Below are 20810 nucleotides of genomic sequence, written 5' to 3' on the forward strand. Positions count from 1 at the left end.
TGTATAGCTTGTCTATGTTTGAGTTCAAATGTTGTATTTTTTTGGCCATCCTTAGATATACTGTTAATTCTTGAACATGTATATTCACCTGGATGGTTGTTGTTTTTTAAAATTGCAAGTCATCTGCAAAGTTTCAAACCCTTGTTTGACTACAATGATTGATTCTCAGATGAGTAAGTGGTCATTTAAGGGGCTTTTCCACTGCACAGAACAACTCTACTCAGCTCGACTCTGCTTGCTTTTTTGGGGTTTTCCACTGTGGATATTACATGGTACCTGATACTTTTTTAGTACCACCTCAGTCGAGGTTCTAAGCAAGCTGAGCCGATACTAAACGTGACGTCAAAATCCTGCAGATCACTGATTGGTCAGGGAGAATCGTCACAACCAGCGTCACTGAATTTAGCAACAGCGATAACAGTATTATTTGTTCACGTGAATTTCGAATTGTGAAAAAATAAATGGCTGTGTGCAAACCCATGCCGTGGTCAATAAACGAGGTGCAGACTGTCCACTCGTTAGCGGTTAGTGATGAACGAAGCGAAAAAGACTCTCAGGAAGTGTCTCAGCTGTTGGCAGCACACAGCTACCACCGGACCTACCAAAAGTGTAGGGAAAAGTTAAAGACTTAAAAGTGACTACAGAACCATCAAGGAAAAGTGGAAGAGGTTCGACCAAATGGACGCTATCTAAACCGGCGAGCAATGGGAGGGAGAGTGCCCTGGACTGGCGTTGATCCACGATGTAGGATGGTACGTTTTGTTAAGTTAACTCTATACTCTGCTTGAAAGCTTCACATTATTTAGTTGACCAGCTACTGGAAGCTTGCTTCTAAAAAAAACAGGCCAATTTAACTGTTAGACTTGTGTAAAATCACCATGCAACAACTGCTTAATGCAGCACAATGAGCTAGTAGCTAACAGCTAGTAGTCGTGTTATTGTTTGGTCAGTTTGTGTCGTGTTTAAGATGATGTCATGGCAGTAGAGGTGGTGTAACAATGACGATCAGCCTATAATCCCACCCACGTTGAGGTGGCACTAAACTGCAATGGAAATGCAAGCTCAGAAAAGTAAAGCGAGTAGAGTTGAGGCGAGTCGAAGCGTAACATGCAGTGGAAAAGTGCCATTATTGTTATCTGGGTTGCATACAAATGTGATGCAGTTTCTGACTACCTCTGAATGTGGTTTGAGTGATCAGATTTTCTACAATGCATTGCAATAGCTTGGTGAGGGTACATGTGTAATTGTTTTAATGGCAGTGGAGGGAGACTGCTCTCTTGAGTGGGGAAAGCAGATATGTCTGTAGAAGCCCTACCCTGTCTTTCCCATGGTGAAAGTATGTTAGAGAAACAGCCACACCATTCTGACAGCAAATCTATATACACACACACACACACACACACACACACACACACACACACACACACACACACACACACACACACACACACAAAAACTAGAATCTTACCCACAATATGCATTCAGAATTCTACAACCGCTTGTTCTGTGCTGGACCCACATTATATTAAGTGCCTTAAAGTTCCATGTACTTGTTTATGCACCAAACTTTTTGACATGGCAACAACAAACAAGTAAAAGTACATTGATCTTAGCAAAAACACACCTTTATTTGTTCACAAAAGAACAGCAGAGTTTCTCCATGACATGACTAAAATTATACATTATATCAGCAAACCTCATTATCTAGAAACATCATGATTTCTGTGCCTGGGACCTGAATAAGCGAGTCCTTTTCCATTTTAAGGGTCCAAATCTAACTCTTAGCTCCACCTTCTCTCCTGTTCTCCCTTTCATCAGGAGGAAGTAGCGTTCGAGGCTCACTCTCATTGTCTGTCTGTCCCCGCACCGCCTCCTTTCTTCATTCTGATGAGCTATTGAATATGGGGAGTGCAGTCTGGGTCAACACTTTGAAACAGTGCACCTGATGGCCCAATGCTCCAGCGAGCCTCGGCATGTCCAAGTGTTGTGATCCTCACTGCTTCACCTCTACACCCTGACAATACTGTCAAAAGCCCTATTCGGATGGCAATTATTTTATATGGGGACGTGAGGTCATTCCAGTATTTACAGGGGGCAGTCAGTGATTTTATTACTGTCCGAATGCGAAATGCCAGTGTTATTCGCTCACCTGCCGTGAGAAGATTCCTGGCCAAATTACATTAGTTTTTTTTAAAAACACCAAGGTCGTGTGGTAATTTAATTACTGTCCAAATCCACATTCCTGAGTTTATAATCCAAAAGTTGTTTTGGAAATACTTTTTGACCACTGCTAAGTACCGTAAGTTTGCGCTGCGCGTGGTAACAGCTCTGGCAGTAAGGGAAAGTTGTGAAAGTTGGAGGATTGTGTAACAGAAATTTTTGAAATAATTCGCAATAATACAATTATGTCGCCACTCCACCACAGTAAGTGGGATCTCCTAAGTAGAAGGGAAAGAAAAACGAGAGCCAGATCAAGTAAACTTTTGAAATAGTCCATTATTATGACAGCAATATAATACAATTGTAATATATCATATTTTAACATAGAAACGTAAACTAAATACATTTATACATAGGGATTGCATGACTTCTCATTTATACAGGTTGAGTAGTCCCAGAAAAGTTGCTAATTTCTATCTTTTTAAAAGGTTCAATGTCTATCTTTTTAAAAGTTTTAATTTTCTACCTCCACTTTTTAAACACTGACAGATAATTCCAAATGATGTCCATCATTTTGATAGATAAACTTAAGAAAACCATTTTAACCTTAGCCGCTCAAATTTTCATTTGAACTCTTTACTGTCCTTGATATGTGCAGCTTCTTTATCTCCTTGCATGTGCTTAGGAGAGAGCATGCAAGTGGTGCAACTGAGGTGATGTGGGTGACAAAACATGCATACCCCAATTGACAGATTTAATTGGGTGCATTGATAAACAGTCTAGGCCCTACAGTTTCTTGATTGTTTAATTGCTCTTCACAAGAATGTTGGCTTGCTCCGTATGTGCAAATGTACACTGTAAATGTCCGCAGCGCGGTTCCTTCATGCTTTAAAAATTGTATTTTCACTTTAGCGTAATTCCAAACATACTGTATTTAAATGCAAAGTTTGTGGATTTATATATTTTCCATATTATAACAAGTGCAACTGCAATCATGTAATTGACAAAAAGTCTCGCTTGTCCCCCGTGATCAGTTTTATCACAGAGGAGCCATGAAAACATACTTTTACAGACGTTACCCTGAGAAAGAATTGCCGTCCGAATAGGGCTTTTAAGTCACACAGAATGCGTTGTACACAATTAGGCATGCTTTTCATTAAGGCTGTATGGTTTTCATTGCAGGATATGATAGGAGGTACAGTGAGGGGAGAAGTGTCCTGGTGTAACAATGTCACAAGTAGTGAAGTATGTCGATTAATAACCAATATCTTTGCCCGATTAGCCAATTAATGGAAATAGTAATTTCACCAAGTGCCAGCTTCAAAATCTATAAACAGCCTTGTTAATTGAGTCACTTTCTTCTTTTTGCACTGGTTTAGAGGGTGATTCACTAAATGAATTAAAAGCAATTCCAATCTGTGGAGATATTGCAGAGGATGAATCAGACCACCGCAATCTGGACAGTACTGTACAGCAAAACTTGACTACTGTGATTCAGATACCTGAATCATATCATTAACATCATTATTTGATTAATTACTAATACCATGATTGATGAAAACTTATTCAAACATCTCTTTTAAATAAAATTCAGTTTACCGCCTGCTTTCCTCAGGAGTTAAATCACATGATCTCAATTTCACCGGGCAAATACGTTTTGTGAATAAAGTGCAATCTATAATAAGCTTCGTTTATATAAAAAGAAGGCATGTTTGTGCGGAACACAATGACTTAATTTATACCCTCAAGACGCAGCATTATTTCAGCATTGATTGTGCCTGCTTAAACTCGATTGTGGGTAGTTAGTGAATAAGATGCAGCTTTCTGCATTGAGATACAAAGCACAAAAGCGGCACAACCATTTAGAGAATTTGAACATTTATTGGATATAATTCAATTGCATTACAAATGTAAAACTGCATTATATTGGTAATTAGCCACACTGTTTTCCAGATATCTTTATCATATCGGCCATTAAAAAAATACCCATAATCGGTCGACCACTAGTCCCAAGTCAATCATCTACACAGAGCTTTGCAAATCAATGAACATGAGGATGCACAAACACACATACCCATCAATACTCTACATGACCCCCGGGTCTTCACAAAAGACGGTTGACACCAAATTCTTACCACCCAAGGACTAAGAGAGCTTACAAAAGACTGCATCAGTGGCACTAATGACCTGAGCAGATGCTCCTCTTAATGGCTTTACCTTTCAACTCTAGAATCCCCCCACCATCTCATCTACACAGACACATTAAAACTAACTAATTTACTGTATAAATACACTGAACAGTCCAACAAAATAACAAGTCACATCAAATGGTGATGTCAGATATTTTAACATGCACAAACAGTTTGTCAGTATATTAAGCACATGCACAGACTCACATTACAAAAATTGTTCAACCCAGGCAAAACGAAGGACCTTTTTGTTACTAGCTATTTTTTTTAGCTAGTTTGGTTTTAATTGTAAAAGAACGATTGTCTTGCTTTTCTTTTTAAGCTTCCTCCAGCTTTTCACCTTGTCCAAACCAGAGTTAACATGATAAAGCATCAAGTTCACATTGCTTCCATGTCAATCTGAGATTTACCAGCAAAAAATGTTGTCACTCGCTTGGCTCCGTTTTAGTCCAGTTGCGCTGGGAACCCATGGCCACTATGTCATTGGTATATGTTCTGATTGTCTGTGATTTCATCACATGTTGCTTTCAGGAGGGACAGAAAAATTACTCGCCGCAAAATTGTCACATCTTTCATTATTAGGACATGGTTTACACAAACCCACAGGGACTATGTTTTGGTTTGTGGATCCCTTTCTCACAGACATGGTCCAAATGCTCCTCACTAAAGAACCAAGGCCTTCTTAAGAAAATGTATACACTCACCTAAAGGATTATTAGGAACACCATACTAATAATCTGTTTGACCCCCTTTCGCCTTCAGAACTGCCTTAATTCTACGTGGCATTGATTCAACAAGGTGCTGAAAGCATTCTTTAGAAATGTTGGCCCATATTGATAGGATAGCATCTTGCAGTTGTTGGAGATTTGTGGGATGCACATTCAGGGCACGAAGCTCCCATTCCACCACATCCCAAAGATGCTCTATTGGGTTGAGATCTGGTGACCGTGGGGGCCATTTTAATACAGTGAACTCGAGTTTTGTGACATGGTGCATTATTGTGAATGATTCGAGCTTTGTGACATGGTGCATTATCCTGCTGGAAGTAGCCATCAGAGGATGGGTACATGGTGGCCATAAAGGGATGGACATGGTCAGAAACAATGCTCAGGTAGACCGTGGCATTTAAACGATGCCCAATTGGCACTAAGGGGCCTAAAGTGTGCCAAGAAAACATTCCCCACACCATTACACCACCACCACCAGCCTGCACAGTGGTAACAAGGCATGATGGATCCATGTTCTCATTCTGTTTACGCCAAATTCTGACTCTAACATCTGAATGTCTCAACAGAAATCGAGACTCATCAGACCAGGCAACATTTTTCCAGTATTCAACTGTCCAATTTTGGTGAGCTCTTGCAAATTGTAGCCTCTTTTTCCTATTTGTAGTGGAGATGAGTGGTACCCAGTGGGGTCTTCTGCTGTTGTAGCCCATCCGCCTCAAGGTTGTGCATGTTGTGGCTTCACAAATGCTTTGCTGCATACCTCGGTTGTAACGAGTGGTTATTTCAGGCAAAGTTGCTCTTCCATCAGCTTGAATCAGTCAGCCCATTCTCCTCTGACCTCTAGCATCAACAAGGCATTTTCGCCCACAGGACTGCCGCATACTGGATGTTTTTCCCTTTTCACACCATTCTTTGTAAACCCTAGAAATGGTTGTGCATGAAAATCCCAGTAACTGAGCAGATTGTGAAATACTCAGACCGGCCCGTCTGGCACCAACAACCATGCCACGCTCAAAATTGCTTTCCCATTCTGACATTCAGTTTGGAGTTCTTGACCAGGACCACACCCCTAAATGCATTGAAGCAACTGCCATGTGATTGGTTGATTAGATAATTGCATTAATGAGAAATTGAACAGGTGTTCCTAATAATCCTTTAGGTGAGTGTATATGGACATGCTGTAACTCTTTCTACATATTGGTCAGATACTTTGTTGTTGAGAATGACTGAATCTCCAGACAGCTCTATGTGAAAGTAAAATGGTCTGGAAATATTGACACATTTCCCACAGAGGTACTCAATTTACATGGATTCATAAAATTGTTTAAATGACCCCTTTATGAGAGGTTAACTATGGTCTCAGGGTAGCAGTGAAAAACTGCAGAGGTACAAAGAGGCTGCTCTTAGGTGTAATGACTCAAGTATAACTTTGTAAGCTGTTTTGTGGGAAAAGAGTCTAAAGTGGAACTGGTTTTACTCTTGAACAAGCTTCAAGTCTGATCAGGTATCAGCGACTGCACTGAAGACAGGTGGAGGGTCGCAGGATTACTTTGCAAGGCTTTCTCACTTACCGGAACCCAAATAACAACAGTACTGGGTATAACAGTGAGAGAGCGAGAGAGAGCGAGAGAGAGAGAGAGAGAGCGCGAGAGAGCAAGAGAGTTAGATTTATTTTGACAAAGATCAATGCAGGCCTGTGCGTGTAAAAGACAGATATGAACAGAGATCAAGATGCATACACAAAAACTCCCAGGGCAAGGGAGAGCTTCCTATTGTAGCACCATGGTGAGACATTCCAGGCCCATGGGCCCTTAATCCTCCCAGGTTTATAGTTGCCTTAAGGTCGGCAACTGATTTACACTCAAAACAATACAGGAGACATTGCTCTGAGAATATGGCAAATAAGCAAACAGGAAACCCAATTCTTCCTTTCTCCCTACCTAAAGGCTGAAAAGATGCAACAAACTCTTTTGGATTGCTATGAGGTCTTGAAGGTGAGCTGCATACTCAATTAATAAATGAATTAAGTCTCCTTCAGCCCACGTCAACTATCAAGCATCCATAGTACTTCGGTGTCATTTGCTTGTGCACAACCATAAGCAAGATATTCATGAATTCACATCTGAGAGGTAGTTTGTAGTAGGTTATTCAATGCATTGTCACTTCAGTATAATGTAAAAATACAAAAATACAAGAGAGAGAGAGAGAGAGAGAGAGAAAAATAAGAGATAATCCAAGGAATCATATTCAAAATCTGAGAGGATTCTGTTATTGGTAAGCTGATATTATACTAATATATATATATAAACATATAATAGTTTTTATTTGATTTATATTAAGACAGTCTTACCTATCATGGGTTTGCATAAAGTCCCAGGACTTCTTTGTTCCATTCTGTGAAAAACAGCAAAAATAAAATATCCTATCATATTTGAAATAACATCATCATCATCAGATAATTTAGGAAAATATGTCAACATTATATACAAAAACAGCAACAAACAAATGAGACCGAAACTTTTTGATATGATAAAGCACATGCCAACTTAAAACAAACAAACAAAAACATTGAAATGTAGTTGCAAGCAGCAGTAGAAGAATCTGGCAGTTATTGGAGGCTAAGCTAAAGTAGATGAAATGAAAACTGACAAATGAACGATTTATTTATTTATTTATTAAAAAATGTAAAGTAAAAAAAAAAAACATTTTTAATCATGGTTGAACATAGTCTTTTTCAAATTTATTGTGACTTTTTTTTTTTTATCTTTATAACTCAACCAGGGTAGTGTGGTGGCCTTTTAGAATAGCTACTGTAAGTTTTCAACTAACTCAGCAAAAAAGAAAGGGACTATTTCAGGACACAGTATATTAAATATAATTTTGTAAAAATCCAAATAACTTTACAGATCTTAATTGTAAAGGTTTAAAGAATGTTTTCCATGCTTGTTCAATGAACCATAAACAATTAATGAACATGCACCTGTAGAACGGTCGTTAAGACACTAACAGCTTATAGACAGTAGGCAATTAAGGTCACAGTTATAAAAACCTAGGACACGAAAGAGACCTTTCTACTGACTCTGAAAAACATCAAAAGAAAGATGCCCAGGGTCCATGTTCATCTGCGTGAACGTGCCTTAAGCATGCTGTATGGAGGCATGAGGACTGCAAATGTGGCCAGGGCAATACATTGCTATGTCCGTACTGTAAGAAGCCAAGACAGTGCTACAGGGAGACAAGAAGGACAACTGATCATCCTCGCAGAGGCAGACCACGTGCAACATCACCCGCACAGGATCGGTGCATTCAAATATCACACCTGCGGGACATGTACAGGATGGCAACAACAACTACCCGAGTTACACCAGGAACGCACAATCCCTCCATCGGTGCTCAGACTGTTCACAATAGGATGAGAGAGGCTGGACTGAGGGCTTGTAGGCCTGTTGTACGGCAGGTCCTTACCAGACATCACCGGCAACAACATCGCCTATTGGCACAAAACCACCTTCGCTGGACCAGACAGGACTGGCCAAAAGTGCTCTTCACTGACGAGTCGCAGTTTTATCTCACCATGGGTGATGGTCAGACACACGTTTATCGTGGAAGGAATGAGCATTACACCGAGGCCTGTACTCTGGAGCGAGATCTTTTTGGAGGTGGAGGAGCCGTCATGGTCTGGGTGTGTCTGTGTGTCACAGCATCATCGGACTGAGCTTTTTGTCATTGCAGGCAATCTCAATGCAGTGCGTTACAGGGAAGATATCCCCCTCCCTCATGTTCTACCCTTCCTGCAGCTCCTCCCTCATGTTGTACCCTTCCTGTGGGCTCAACCTGACATGACCCTTCAGCATGACAATGCCACCAGCCATACTGTTTGTTCTGTAAAACAGGAATGACAGTGTTCTGCCGTGGCCAGCGAAGAGCCCAGATATCAATCCTATTGAGCATTGGGCTAGGGCTAGGGCTAGGGCTAGCTGAAAATAAAAGCAGTTTAAATTGAGAGGACGTTTTCGTTTTTTTGCTGACTTTAGTTGCTTGGCAACCCATCCAACCCAAAATTACATAAAATGCAATTAACCACAAAATTAAGCTATAGCTATTCGAAGAGATGTGTAATTATAGATGTGTAAATGAAAAAAGGTTTTAAATAAGTGTCTTTTAAAAGTCAATTTAAGTGTTTATAGGGACAAGATCAGGGGTCCCCAAACTACGGCCCCATATTTGGACCGGCCCTCTGAACAATGCCATGCAGAGAAATATTTTTACAATTTAATTTTAAATATGTTTTAATCATATCATATTTGTATTTGATAATACATATTGGCTTTCAAAATAAAATTTCCCTTAGTTATAATTATTAAAGTAGCCAAATTATTTGTTAGATTCACCCGATTAACGTTACATCGTGATCGAAGCGGTGCACGCGATCCAGCAAGAAAATTTAAAGTGACAACAAAATGGCCAAAAGGTTGGGAAAGAGAAAAGTTGATTCAGAATGCAGGGTATTTAACCAAAAGTGGACAAGTGATTATTTTTTTGTTCAATGCAAAGAAATGGCTGTTTGCCTCATCTGTCAAGAAACAGTCTCCGTGTTCAAAGAATACAATCTGCGCCGACACTATGAAACCCGCCACAGAGACAAGTATGCGAGTTTACAAGGCCAAATGAGAGCAAACAAAGTGTCGAAGCTAAAAAGTGGACTATCTGCTCAGCAAAATACGTCTGTACGGCAAACCCAGTTGAACCAGTCATCCATTCGAGCTAGCTTTCAGGTAGCTAAACTGATTGCAACCTGCGGTAGGCCATTCAGTGATGGTGAGTTCGTAAAGAAATGTATGAATGCTGTTGCGGAGGAGGTGTGAGCCGATAAGAAAGACGTCTTAAATGCGGTGAGTCTGTCCGCAAGTACAATCACCAGACGAATTGAAGAAATGGGGTATAATGTATATGCCCAGCTGAAGGAAAAAGTGAAAGAATTAGATTTTTTTGCATTAGCGCTGGATGAAAGTAATGATGTGCAGGACATGGCACAGCTGCTCATTTTTCTTCGCGGAGTTAGCTCAAACTTTGAAGTGTCCGAGGAGCTGGCAGCCCTAAAAAGTCTCAAAGGTACTACGACAGGGAGGATATTTTTGGTAAAGTGTGCCAAACGATAGAAGAGTTGGATCTAGACTGGTCTAAGCTGGCCAGCATCACGACTGACGGAGCTCCTAGTATGGTTGGCGCGTCAAGGGGACTGATAGGACGCATGAATAGAGAAATGGAGGAAAGAGGTCTCATGCCCCCTTTACAAGTACACTGCCTAATTCACCAGCAAGCACTGTGCTGCAAAGTTCTGAAGTGGGAATCGATTATGAAAGTGGTGGTATCATGTATAAACTTCATCAGAGCAAACGGACTTAAACAAAGGCAGTTCCAAGTCTTTCTGTCCGAGCTAGAGTCTTCTCACGGAGATGTGCTTTACCACACAGAAGTCCAATGGTTAAGCCGGGGCAGAGTTTTGAGGCGTTTTTACGAGCTGCTACCCGAAATCAATGTTTTTCTTCTGACAAAGGGCAAAACTGTCCCAGAACTGATCGACACAAAATGGAAATGGGACCTCGCCTTTTTAACAGATGTGACAGAAATGTTGAATGGCCTCAACGTGCAGCTCCAAGGCAAGGGGAAACTAATATGTGACATGTATTCCCACATAAAAGCATTTGAGGTGAAACTAGCACTGCTTGTGGGACAAGTGCAAAAGCAAGACTTCACCCATCTCCCTGTTACCCAAAGCCTCTCAGCTGAGAAACCAGTGCTCCCATTCCCAGCTGAAAAGTCAGTGGAAGCGCTGGAAATGCTGGAGGCGGAGTTTGATGTGCGATTCCGTGAGCTACATGTCCACGCTAAAGAAATCCTCTTTTTTCAGAACCCTTTTGCTGCTGACATTGACGAAGCCCTGCCTTCTTATCAGTTTGAGTTGGCTGAGTTACAGAACTGCGATGTTCTGAAAGACGCGTTTAAGCCCAACAGTCTCATTGAATTCTATACTGCCCTCCCTAACGAGACCTACCCAAACATCAGAAGGAATGCAATGAAGATGTCCACACATTTTGGCAGCACGTATATCTGTGAGCAAACCTTTTCACGCATGAAACTGATAAAAAATCCGATGAGATCAAGACTCACTGATGAACATTTGCATCAGTCTTTGAGACTGGCTGTGACAGGAATGGAACCTGACATTGGGCTTCTCACCAGCCAGAAACAAGCCCATAGTTCACACTGATTAGCCTAATACGCATGAGTAAGTAAATAATTTGATTTCAATAGCAATGAATATGAAAAAATGTCATTACGATAGTAATAATGCTCTTTTAATAGGCTATATATCACTTGATATGTATGGTGCATAAATAATAAATTAATCTAGCATTAGGAGGCATAATACTGTAAATCCATTTAAAATCATAATAAAATCTCCACAATAAATCACTCCGGCCCATGCCATTTTCTGTTAGACTACGGCCCTCCATTATAGAAAGGAAAAATGATGTGGCCCTCATAGAAAAAAGTTTGGGGACCCCTGGACAAGATAAAGGTGGATAAAAGTAAAATATACCACAGTATGGGTTTCCATTTAATCAATGAAGTCACATTAGGCTTTATGATTCAAGCTAGATTACCAATGCTGTATCTTTGTTTATCTGAGTTTTATGTTTTTTTTTATTATCACGCTGTGTTCAGCTCAGACTTAGAAATAGATAGAAGTTTGAACTGTCAGAACACTATAGCATTTATACCGAAGGCTGTGCAGCTCTTCAATGGTCAGTAGTAATGTAGCCAAGGTTTATCTAGTGCACATAGTGTACACTTTAACACTAATGTCTCCCTCTTTTACATAAACCTCTGGCACCTTTGATCACTGTAATGTCTCAAGACAGGGATTCTAAGATACATGAACTTCACAAGAGCAGGCATGTAGTTCAGCATGCTGTTGGTGTTGTAGTTCAAGATGATGACGTATGGGGCTGTATCAAAATATCTATACAACCATACATCGTCATGGTGTCCTTGCTGATGAGCATAGCAATACAATTGCATCTGTATCGATATTATGCAGCACTCTGAAAGTTTGAGTGTAGCCAATCACTTCTATCTCCCAAAGCAAGTTGGCTGTTTCAATCACCTGAGCAGTAGTAGACCACCACATTTAAATTGGATGAAAATCATGTGAACAAAATCTCAAATGTATATGCATGTTGGCTTTTTGTAAAAAACCCGGCAGTTGGAAGTCCAAAGCCACGATATCCAAATACTGCAAAACTGAAGTAATGTGTAAAATGACAAACCTCCATCTACCAGAGCATATGTCAAGATAAAGCTGTCAATATTGTGTGCACTTCTTTTACTCTCAACCAGGGTATGAAATTAACCGTGAACAGTGGCAGGCAATTTTGCTCATCTTTTCACTTACCTGAATGTTTCCGACACATTTGCACCTGTATTTAGCGCGTTCCACTTTTTTTTCCCCACATCTCCTGAAACAGATGTTTATACTACAGTACGTCTGAACAGGCATGCTTGAAGGAACACACTTTTTATTATTTTGAAGAACAGACAAAAAAAAAAAAGCAGCCGTGCATGTGTCTGATTCACTGTTTGACGAGATGTTCAATGGGACTCTGTCGCCTATGAGAGCAGTGTGAGCATTTCTTCTCTGTTTTGCTCTTCTTGTGAGCACTGCAAATTATCTCATGCAATCTCAGGAGGTGCTCAGAATTTAAAATCACTTTAAATGCAGCAGTTTAGCATTTTACTGTACATGGATTGTGAATAGCCAATAAATACAATATATTTGCATCGGATACAGGTGGCTGTAAAAATGTAAGTGGCTGGTAAAATTTGTTTCATAACCTGCTCTTAACAGAGGTGTGGAAAATTTTAAAGATGTGCAAAGGAGGCATTGTAGATATCAAATGCGAGGCTAAGTAAGACCAACTAATTTATATATAAAAAATAAAGTATTTGCAGGCTAATGTCTTTTCACTACATCTTAGCACAGCATATACTGCAAATAATATATGCCACTTCCAGTACTTTTGTAAATTGCCTAAAATGCGGACTATATGAGTTCAGTTAAATGGACTTATTACAGTTTCATGTTATGATTATTATAAAACTCTTCATTTGAATGCAAGAACAGTGTTTAGACTTTGCATTTTTTTATTTTATTTGAAAAACATCCTCATGTCTTACAAGCAACTCACAGCAAGAGTTCAACTTGTAGTGTTGGAGGACAACTGATTGATCACTCAGTATTCAGCATGCTAATTAACACTGACACCCAGATGTCAACAATTCAATCAACTGAGCTGAGGTAAAGTTACATGCCCAGTAAGAGGCTTGGCATTATACACGTGTGTTAAATATTTGTTTATCTTGAAGACTTACATGCCCATAATCTGTCTCAACAGATATCAGATCATGATCATGCGTCATAGTAATGAACAGGTATTACTTTGATAATAAAGAGGTTTCAGAAATTTGTAATTTTCTTTTTATGGGCGCTCTTTGTGCTTACACCCACGATAGCTATTCATTCACCACAAAAGAGTGAATTAGCCCATCATACGACGCATCTGCACAACATACCTTAGGATGTATCTTATATGGTTGTCACGATACCTTAATTACAGTATTACGAAACAAGCCAAAGTTTCACGATTCCAAGTTGCAGAGTAAATAACTTTAGTATCACACATACTTACAGTTATTGCAGCACCATCTTTAAGCCCACCAAACACCACATTTTGGCAGAGCAAATCATTTTAGTATTGTGCATGCAACGGTAGTTATGGCAATACCATATTTAAGCCTACCATAAAATTCTGTCCAGAGAAAATAATATTAGTATTGTACATATGACGATAGTAACAGCAGTACCGTATTAAGGCCTACCATATATTTTTGGCAAAGCAAATAATTTTGGTTTTGTAGGTGCAATGGTAGTAAAGGAAGTACCATATAAAGGCCTTCCATATAATTTTGGCAGAGCACATACTATTAGTATTGCACATGCAATGGTAGTTACGGCGTACCATATTTAACCCTACCGTATAATTTTAGAAGAGAAAATAATTTTAGTATCGTACATGCAATAGTTACAGAAGGACCGTATTTAGGCCTAAATAATTTTGTCAGAGCGAATAACACTAGTATAATATTAACAGCAGTACCATATTCCGGCCTACAGGATAATTTTGGCAGAGCAAATAATTAGTATCATACGTGCAACTTTAGTTATGGCTGTACCATATTTAGACCTACCAAATAATTTTGGCAGAGCAAATACTATTAGTAACGTATGTGCAATGGTAGTTATGGCAGTACCGTATTTAGGCCTACCATATAATTTTGAAGAACTAATTCTATCATTTGAAGAACATTGTGGCAACACCTGTATTTTGAGGCTTAGTTACCACAATACTACTGTCGCCACGCAGTAACTTGTAAGGGTCATGTATGTTTTTCAGAGAATACAATGATCTGACCTCCTCTTACACTGCACTAACCACCAAGGTTCCTCTAAGTCCAGCCAAGCTCACTATTCAGAACAATATCAACTGAAAATCTCAAATGCCATGAGTAGGTGTGCATTGCCCATCCTAATTTGTACCACCCAGACTGTAAACAGTCATATAGGAAACTCTGCAATCTCAGCAGTTTTATTTGAATAAAAAACAGGAAATACATCAATAAGGAATAAGAAAATTAAAAGAATTAGCTGATTGGTGGATGAGCTGGATGTACATTAGTAAGTCAAATAATTAAAGGCCTCATTACACTCTCACAAACAGACACTGTGCTATTTAAAAAATGCAGCACCTTTTTCCAGTTGAACAGCTTAAGTGTGACCTACCTAATCATGTTTGCAGACCTGATCTGTTAATATGAAGCAAGGCTCCATTAATGGAAATAGTCATCGGTTACCTGAGGCGCCAGTGTAAAATGAGAGTGTGGAAAGTGAACCTGCATACCAAGCGTGGTCAGTGGATCCAACGGGGTCACGCCTGCTTTGAGAAATGCCGCTTTTTGTGCTAATGACCTGTGTCTTTTGGCTCCAAAATGTGGCTGTTTTGGAGGGAAGACTGAAAAAGTGGAACAAACTTCAGTCTCATGTATCTGTATGGTGTCAGAGTTGCTCCATTAAGAGAAGACGACCTAGTTGAATGCTTGAAAGGGTCCTTATAATCTTCATACTTCAAGCATTTCTGCTACAGTTAATTCAAGTTAAGTATACAGATGCTATGACAAAAGAACAAGGATGAGTTTAGGTGAACATACAAAATAATCAATATTTGAAAACCATTAAGGATTCAATAATAAGGGACAGTGTGAGTAGTTGGGAATTCTGCTGATTTAAAGTTGTCAGCAAGGTAACGTTATTTAGCTGGGTAACAGAGGTTGTCAAAATTTTGATAGTGTCTTCGAAGCATCAGTAAGACATTTTGAAAATTATAAACCATTCAGAAATGTTTTATATCCTATGCCATTCATGTTCCATTATATGTCATTGTGTTATATTATTACTGTTATTAAAATACAAACAAATTATATTAAATACAATATTATTGCACATTTAAATTGTATTTTTGAAAATGTTATTTTATTTTGGTTGGGCCAGTAAAAACGATAGATTTTCATTGCCCTACCAACAAACTATCCATACTGTTGAGAAGATTCTGTTCAGGGTGCCAAGGAGGTGTTCACCTGGTTCCTAATCATGTCAAAGTGATCCAAACATATTTGTGTAAGTGTTAAATTCTTCATTTTAACCACAGGAATAAAGAAGAGCAGGGATATAAAGTGTCTTTCCATGGCAAGTGTATACTTGAGTTAATACATGCAGAGGCGCAAGTGGGTGTTTAATTGAGTGGAAGGGGATGTAATGTGCTTTTTTTTTAAATGGACACTGCTAGAAGGAAACACTTAACACTAAATAATTTGAGCAATTCTATAACTGAGGATTATATTTAATTTTTTTCCATAGGTGATGATACCAACCAGCTTAAGTAGAGATGACCTGGAGTTTGCAGAGAGGCTTTAGGATTTAATGGAATGTAAACCCAAAAGTCTTAATCTGAACACAAGTATTAACATCTCAACCACCACTGCTGTAGCAACTTGAGAGAGCACAGTAAGGGAGAGGCCATGCAAGTTCATACTCAGCAGATGTGCAAGGATGAAATATGCACAGCAATGACACGCCTGGAAAGTGAAAGTGCCCCCCAAGAGCACAAGATCTTACAGGATAGAAAGAGACTGAGCAAGGGATTTAAGGCAACGACAAAGCAGATTAGATGCAATATTTGTTGTTAAACAGTCAGGTATGCACATTCACACACCACATACTCCCGATCTATAGTGCATCTTATAATAACAAGAAAAGAAAAACAATCCTGTGGTCACACATAAATAAATATATACATACATACATACATATATATACAAACATACATACATACATATTATATACACATTATAATCATACTCACTTAAAACGTTACTACAGTACTCTCTCCACACCCCACCCGAGAGCCCCCAAAACATTACAAATACCTGCCCCATTTCCGGACAAAAAAAATCGAAATCACCCTGTCTTCCCAATGACACCTCCTTATAAGCAGCTACTCTCCCCATCTCCGTGAACCACTCCGGATATGGGGCACACCAGCTGACCTTCAACCCCTCAAAATAACCTGCCTGGTGATCATCACACAAGTCAGAACCCAGTTCTCTATATGGCTATCCCCCACATCTATGACCATCCCATTGCCCATAACACAAAGTCTGGGGCAAAACGAAACACAAGTGCCCATCATGTCACACACAAAATTCTGCACCTTCGACCAGAATTTCTGGATCTCGACACACCACCAAAAAACATGGGCCATGTCTCCATCCTCCGTTTGGCATCTCCAGCAGGTGGGTGTGCCTTTAAGACCAGGCCTATACAGTCCAGAGGGGGTCCAATAAAATCTGTGCAAAATTTTGAATTGTATAAGACGCACCCTTGCATCTCTAGATGCACACTTAATGTTTTTAAGAATCATAGTCCACACTCCTTCCTCCAATGCCAAGTAGAAATCTTTCTCCCATACTCTCTTGAGAGAAGTTAAGGCTCTGTCCCCCAGACTTAGGGCTGGGCGATAAAGCCAAAATTGTTATCCCGATAATCTTTTTCATATTGTTCGACATCGATATTTATCATGATATACATTTACACATTTCATTTTCTTTTTTTTTTATTTCAAAGTTCATGGAAGAAAAGAAGAAAAAATAAATTCTAAACAGTAAAAATAGTCTCTACAAAACTGCACAGGGGGTCCAGAGACGGCCAAAGCAGTGGGGTCTGCAGGATCTTTTACCAAAATATAAAAATATTTTATAGTTTATCAATTGACAATTAATGTTAAAAGATCATCTGTTTGTTTGTTCTGAAGCATATACACAGCAGTCCAGTATTTGTTGGAATATTTTTACATTAAAATGAAATATTTTTTATATTTCTTTAGATTCAGATACCCAAGTATGGGGCATAGAAGCCCTTGTGACTGTGGAATGATACTGAATGTGGATTCAGGGGTGTCCTGAAAGAAAATTTAGAAAACGTTTTTTATTTTATTTTTTTAAAACATTTGTATATTTTCATTAAAGTGAGAGACTAGTCTACCAACTAGTAATTTTAGACTTTCCTTATCCATTCCAGTTATCTAATTCATTTTCACAAAATTAGAACAGAAATCGATTTGTTTATTTGATTTGTTTATTATTAAAGGCTCGTAACATGCTGATTAATAAAGAAAATTTAGAAGGGAAAAACATTATGGTCTAAAAGGTGCTTGAAATCAAGTTAACTCATGCAGGCTTCATGTCTACACACATGCAGGGAAAAGAGGCAACGTGTTTCAAGATTCAGGATTACAGCACAGAAAGATCGGAGCTGTTGTCCACATCACCGTTGTTCTGTCGCGCTCTTCACTAGAGACGATGAGAAGGCACAACAGTTGTCATGAAGTATTAAGGTGCGAATGGAATCAATCTGTGTCTGAAGTAGCCTAGTCATTAGCAAGGCAGCAAGAATTAGCAAGTTCATCCAGTCTGACCACTGGCGCGTTGTGAGCGAAGCTGAGAGCGAAGCTGATTGGCAGCGGTGTGGAGCAAGCTCTTTCCTAGCGCTGTGAGCGCCTTTGAGCGGATTTCGTCCACCCCAGTGTAAATGCAGCCTGAGAAAGACGAACTGCTTGCGTTTTAGTGGCACGCAGTACATATCGAAAATTCCTCAAAAACTTATCGTGGATTTTCCTTATCGTGATGTATATCGATATGGTTTTATCGCCCAGCCCTACCCAGACTCTGAATTAACACTGAGTAGTACACTGATGCCTCATGACCTATTCCAAAAGCCACAATCACCTCTTCCAAAGCATCTGCCTCCATAGGTGTGCTACTCTCAAAAATAGTACAAAGCAGGTGGCACAGTTGTAAATACCTATAAAACTAAGGTCTGTGGATCCCAAAGTGTTGGACCAAATTCTCAACACTCCACTTTCATATAGGTCACCGAGTGTAGCAACCCCCCTCACAATCCACTCTGGCCAGCAGAAAGGGGACTTGCCAAAACACAATCTTGTGTTCTGTCATATTCTTAAGGCAACACTTAAATAAGTGTCTGATTTAAACAATCTGGACACTTTAGTCCATACCAAGTGTAAATTCAAAATAACGGGGAGTAACTTGAGTTTTTCCGATTAGTTCGATAGAAAGGCTTTGTAATGGCGAAATAAGGGCAAGAACTGCATGTTCAATAAGAAATCAGGGAAGGGCTCTCTCAGGTGGAAGTGACCAATGAGCCAAATGTCTGAGACCGAACGCATAGTAATAAAACTAAATCTTGGGTAGGCCTAGCCCACCTTTGTCAATCGGCCTATGTAACTTATTAAAATGCAATCTGGAATGTTTACCATTCCAAATGAAGGACTTTGCTATGCTATCAAATTGCTTGAAATAAGAGAGGGGGACATCTACAGGGAGAGATTGTAGCAGGTAGTTACATTTTGGAATACAATTCATTTTAATTGCATTAACCTTCCCAATCATTGATAAATGTAATGAAGCCCACATGCCCACATTTTGACAACATTTTTACATCTAGTTTGATAAGGGAGATAGGATCGGAACTTTTACACTCGCTTGGCTCTTTGTCCTTTTTAAGAATCCGACTGATCCAGGCTTGTGTTATGGTTGGGGGAAGATTTCCATTCTTTTATGATTCAGTATAAACTTCTAACAAAAGTGGAGCCAGTTCTGTAGTATAGGATCTAAAAAATTCTGCGGCAAAAACCTCTGGCCCCAGAGCCTTGCCAGGAGGTAGGGACTTAACTACCTCATCCAGCTCCTCCAAGTTTATCTAAGAATCAAGATAATTGTTTTACTCAGTTGTCAATTTAGAGAGTTCTGTTTCCACAAATTGTCTAATATCCTCATCAGTAGACGAAGATATGGAGCTATAAAGATCAAGATAGAACTCTTTAAATGCATAATTAATAGCAATGGCCGAGGTAAACATTTCACCAACTGGCAGATATCACCGAGGGAATGGTAGAAAGAGACTCTCTCTGCTTTACATATCTAGCTAGAAGTTTCCCTGCTTTTTCCCCCACTCAAAGTATAACTGTCTTGCCCTGAATAACCAAAACTCCACTTTCCGCAACAAAATAGCATTATATCTATATTTCAATCGGGTCAATTCTCTGAGGCCATTAGACGACATACGACGCTTCAGCTCTGCCTCTTTAATATTTCCTTCCAACTCCACAAGTTCTCATTTTTGATGAATGATCCGACCCCTAAGAACCGCCTTAAGTCCCTCCCAAGCCACGCCCACAGAGGATACTGTGAACCAGTTGGTCTCCATATAAACATTTATTTTCAGTCTTTAACATTTGTTGGAATTCAGGATTTTGCAAAAGGGGTACATTAAGGGGTGTCCCAATAACTATATGATTTCTCTTTTTCTATATGTGACTACACCTCTAAAACCACCAGGGGTTGATTTGAGAATGTTTCCAATTGAGCAACCAACAAGAGATGAAATAAAGGATTTGGATATAAAAAAAATCTATTCTAAAATAAACCTTTTGGACTGATGATAAAAATATATAGTCCTACCACATAGGTTCAAAAGTCTCCAAATTACTGTAAAACCATGATTTTAACACATCCTATGAAGTGTCCATGTTGCTCTAGGGGGCTTACAAACTTTTGCTTCACTGTGATCAAGGACTGAGTCACCCCCCAATATTATTTCATATAATTATTATTATAATAAATTATTATTTCATATTTCTATAAAAAAAGCCAGCATTAGGTGCGTAAATATTAGCCAAAATCAGTCTTTGCCCCTGAAATTCATCTAAAACAATAATTACTCTCCCTAATTTATTTTTAGACCGTTTGAGACATTTGAATTGTAAATTATTATTTACCAATATAATGACTCCCTTGCTCTTACTTAAGCCAGCACTAAAGAAAACACATTCAACCCATATCTTCCCAAATTTTTCAGCTTCCTGCGGGAAAAGGTACGTTTCTTGAAGAAACACTAAATCATATTTCTTCCGTTTAAGAAAAGAAATAACCTTCTTTATTTTATGGGGTGCCCCAACCCATTTACATTCCATGTGGA

The 20810-nt window shown here is 39.2% G+C and overlaps 1 protein-coding gene across 1 annotated transcript in view; it reads right to left on the bottom strand.

Annotated features, from left to right (window-relative positions):
- nudt14 (nudix (nucleoside diphosphate linked moiety X)-type motif 14) overlaps nt 1-20810 on the bottom strand; it is a 69465-nt gene that overhangs the window by 18943 nt on the left and 29712 nt on the right. The window contains exon 2 of the mRNA XM_052096033.1: nt 7428-7471. Coding sequence (XP_051951993.1) covers nt 7428-7471 — 44 coding nt within the window. The remainder of the gene's footprint in view (nt 1-7427; nt 7472-20810) is intronic.

The sequence above is a fragment of the Xyrauchen texanus genome, chromosome 28 (assembly GCF_025860055.1).
Source record: "Xyrauchen texanus isolate HMW12.3.18 chromosome 28, RBS_HiC_50CHRs, whole genome shotgun sequence".
In the NCBI taxonomy this organism is placed as follows: Eukaryota; Metazoa; Chordata; class Actinopteri; order Cypriniformes; family Catostomidae; genus Xyrauchen; species Xyrauchen texanus.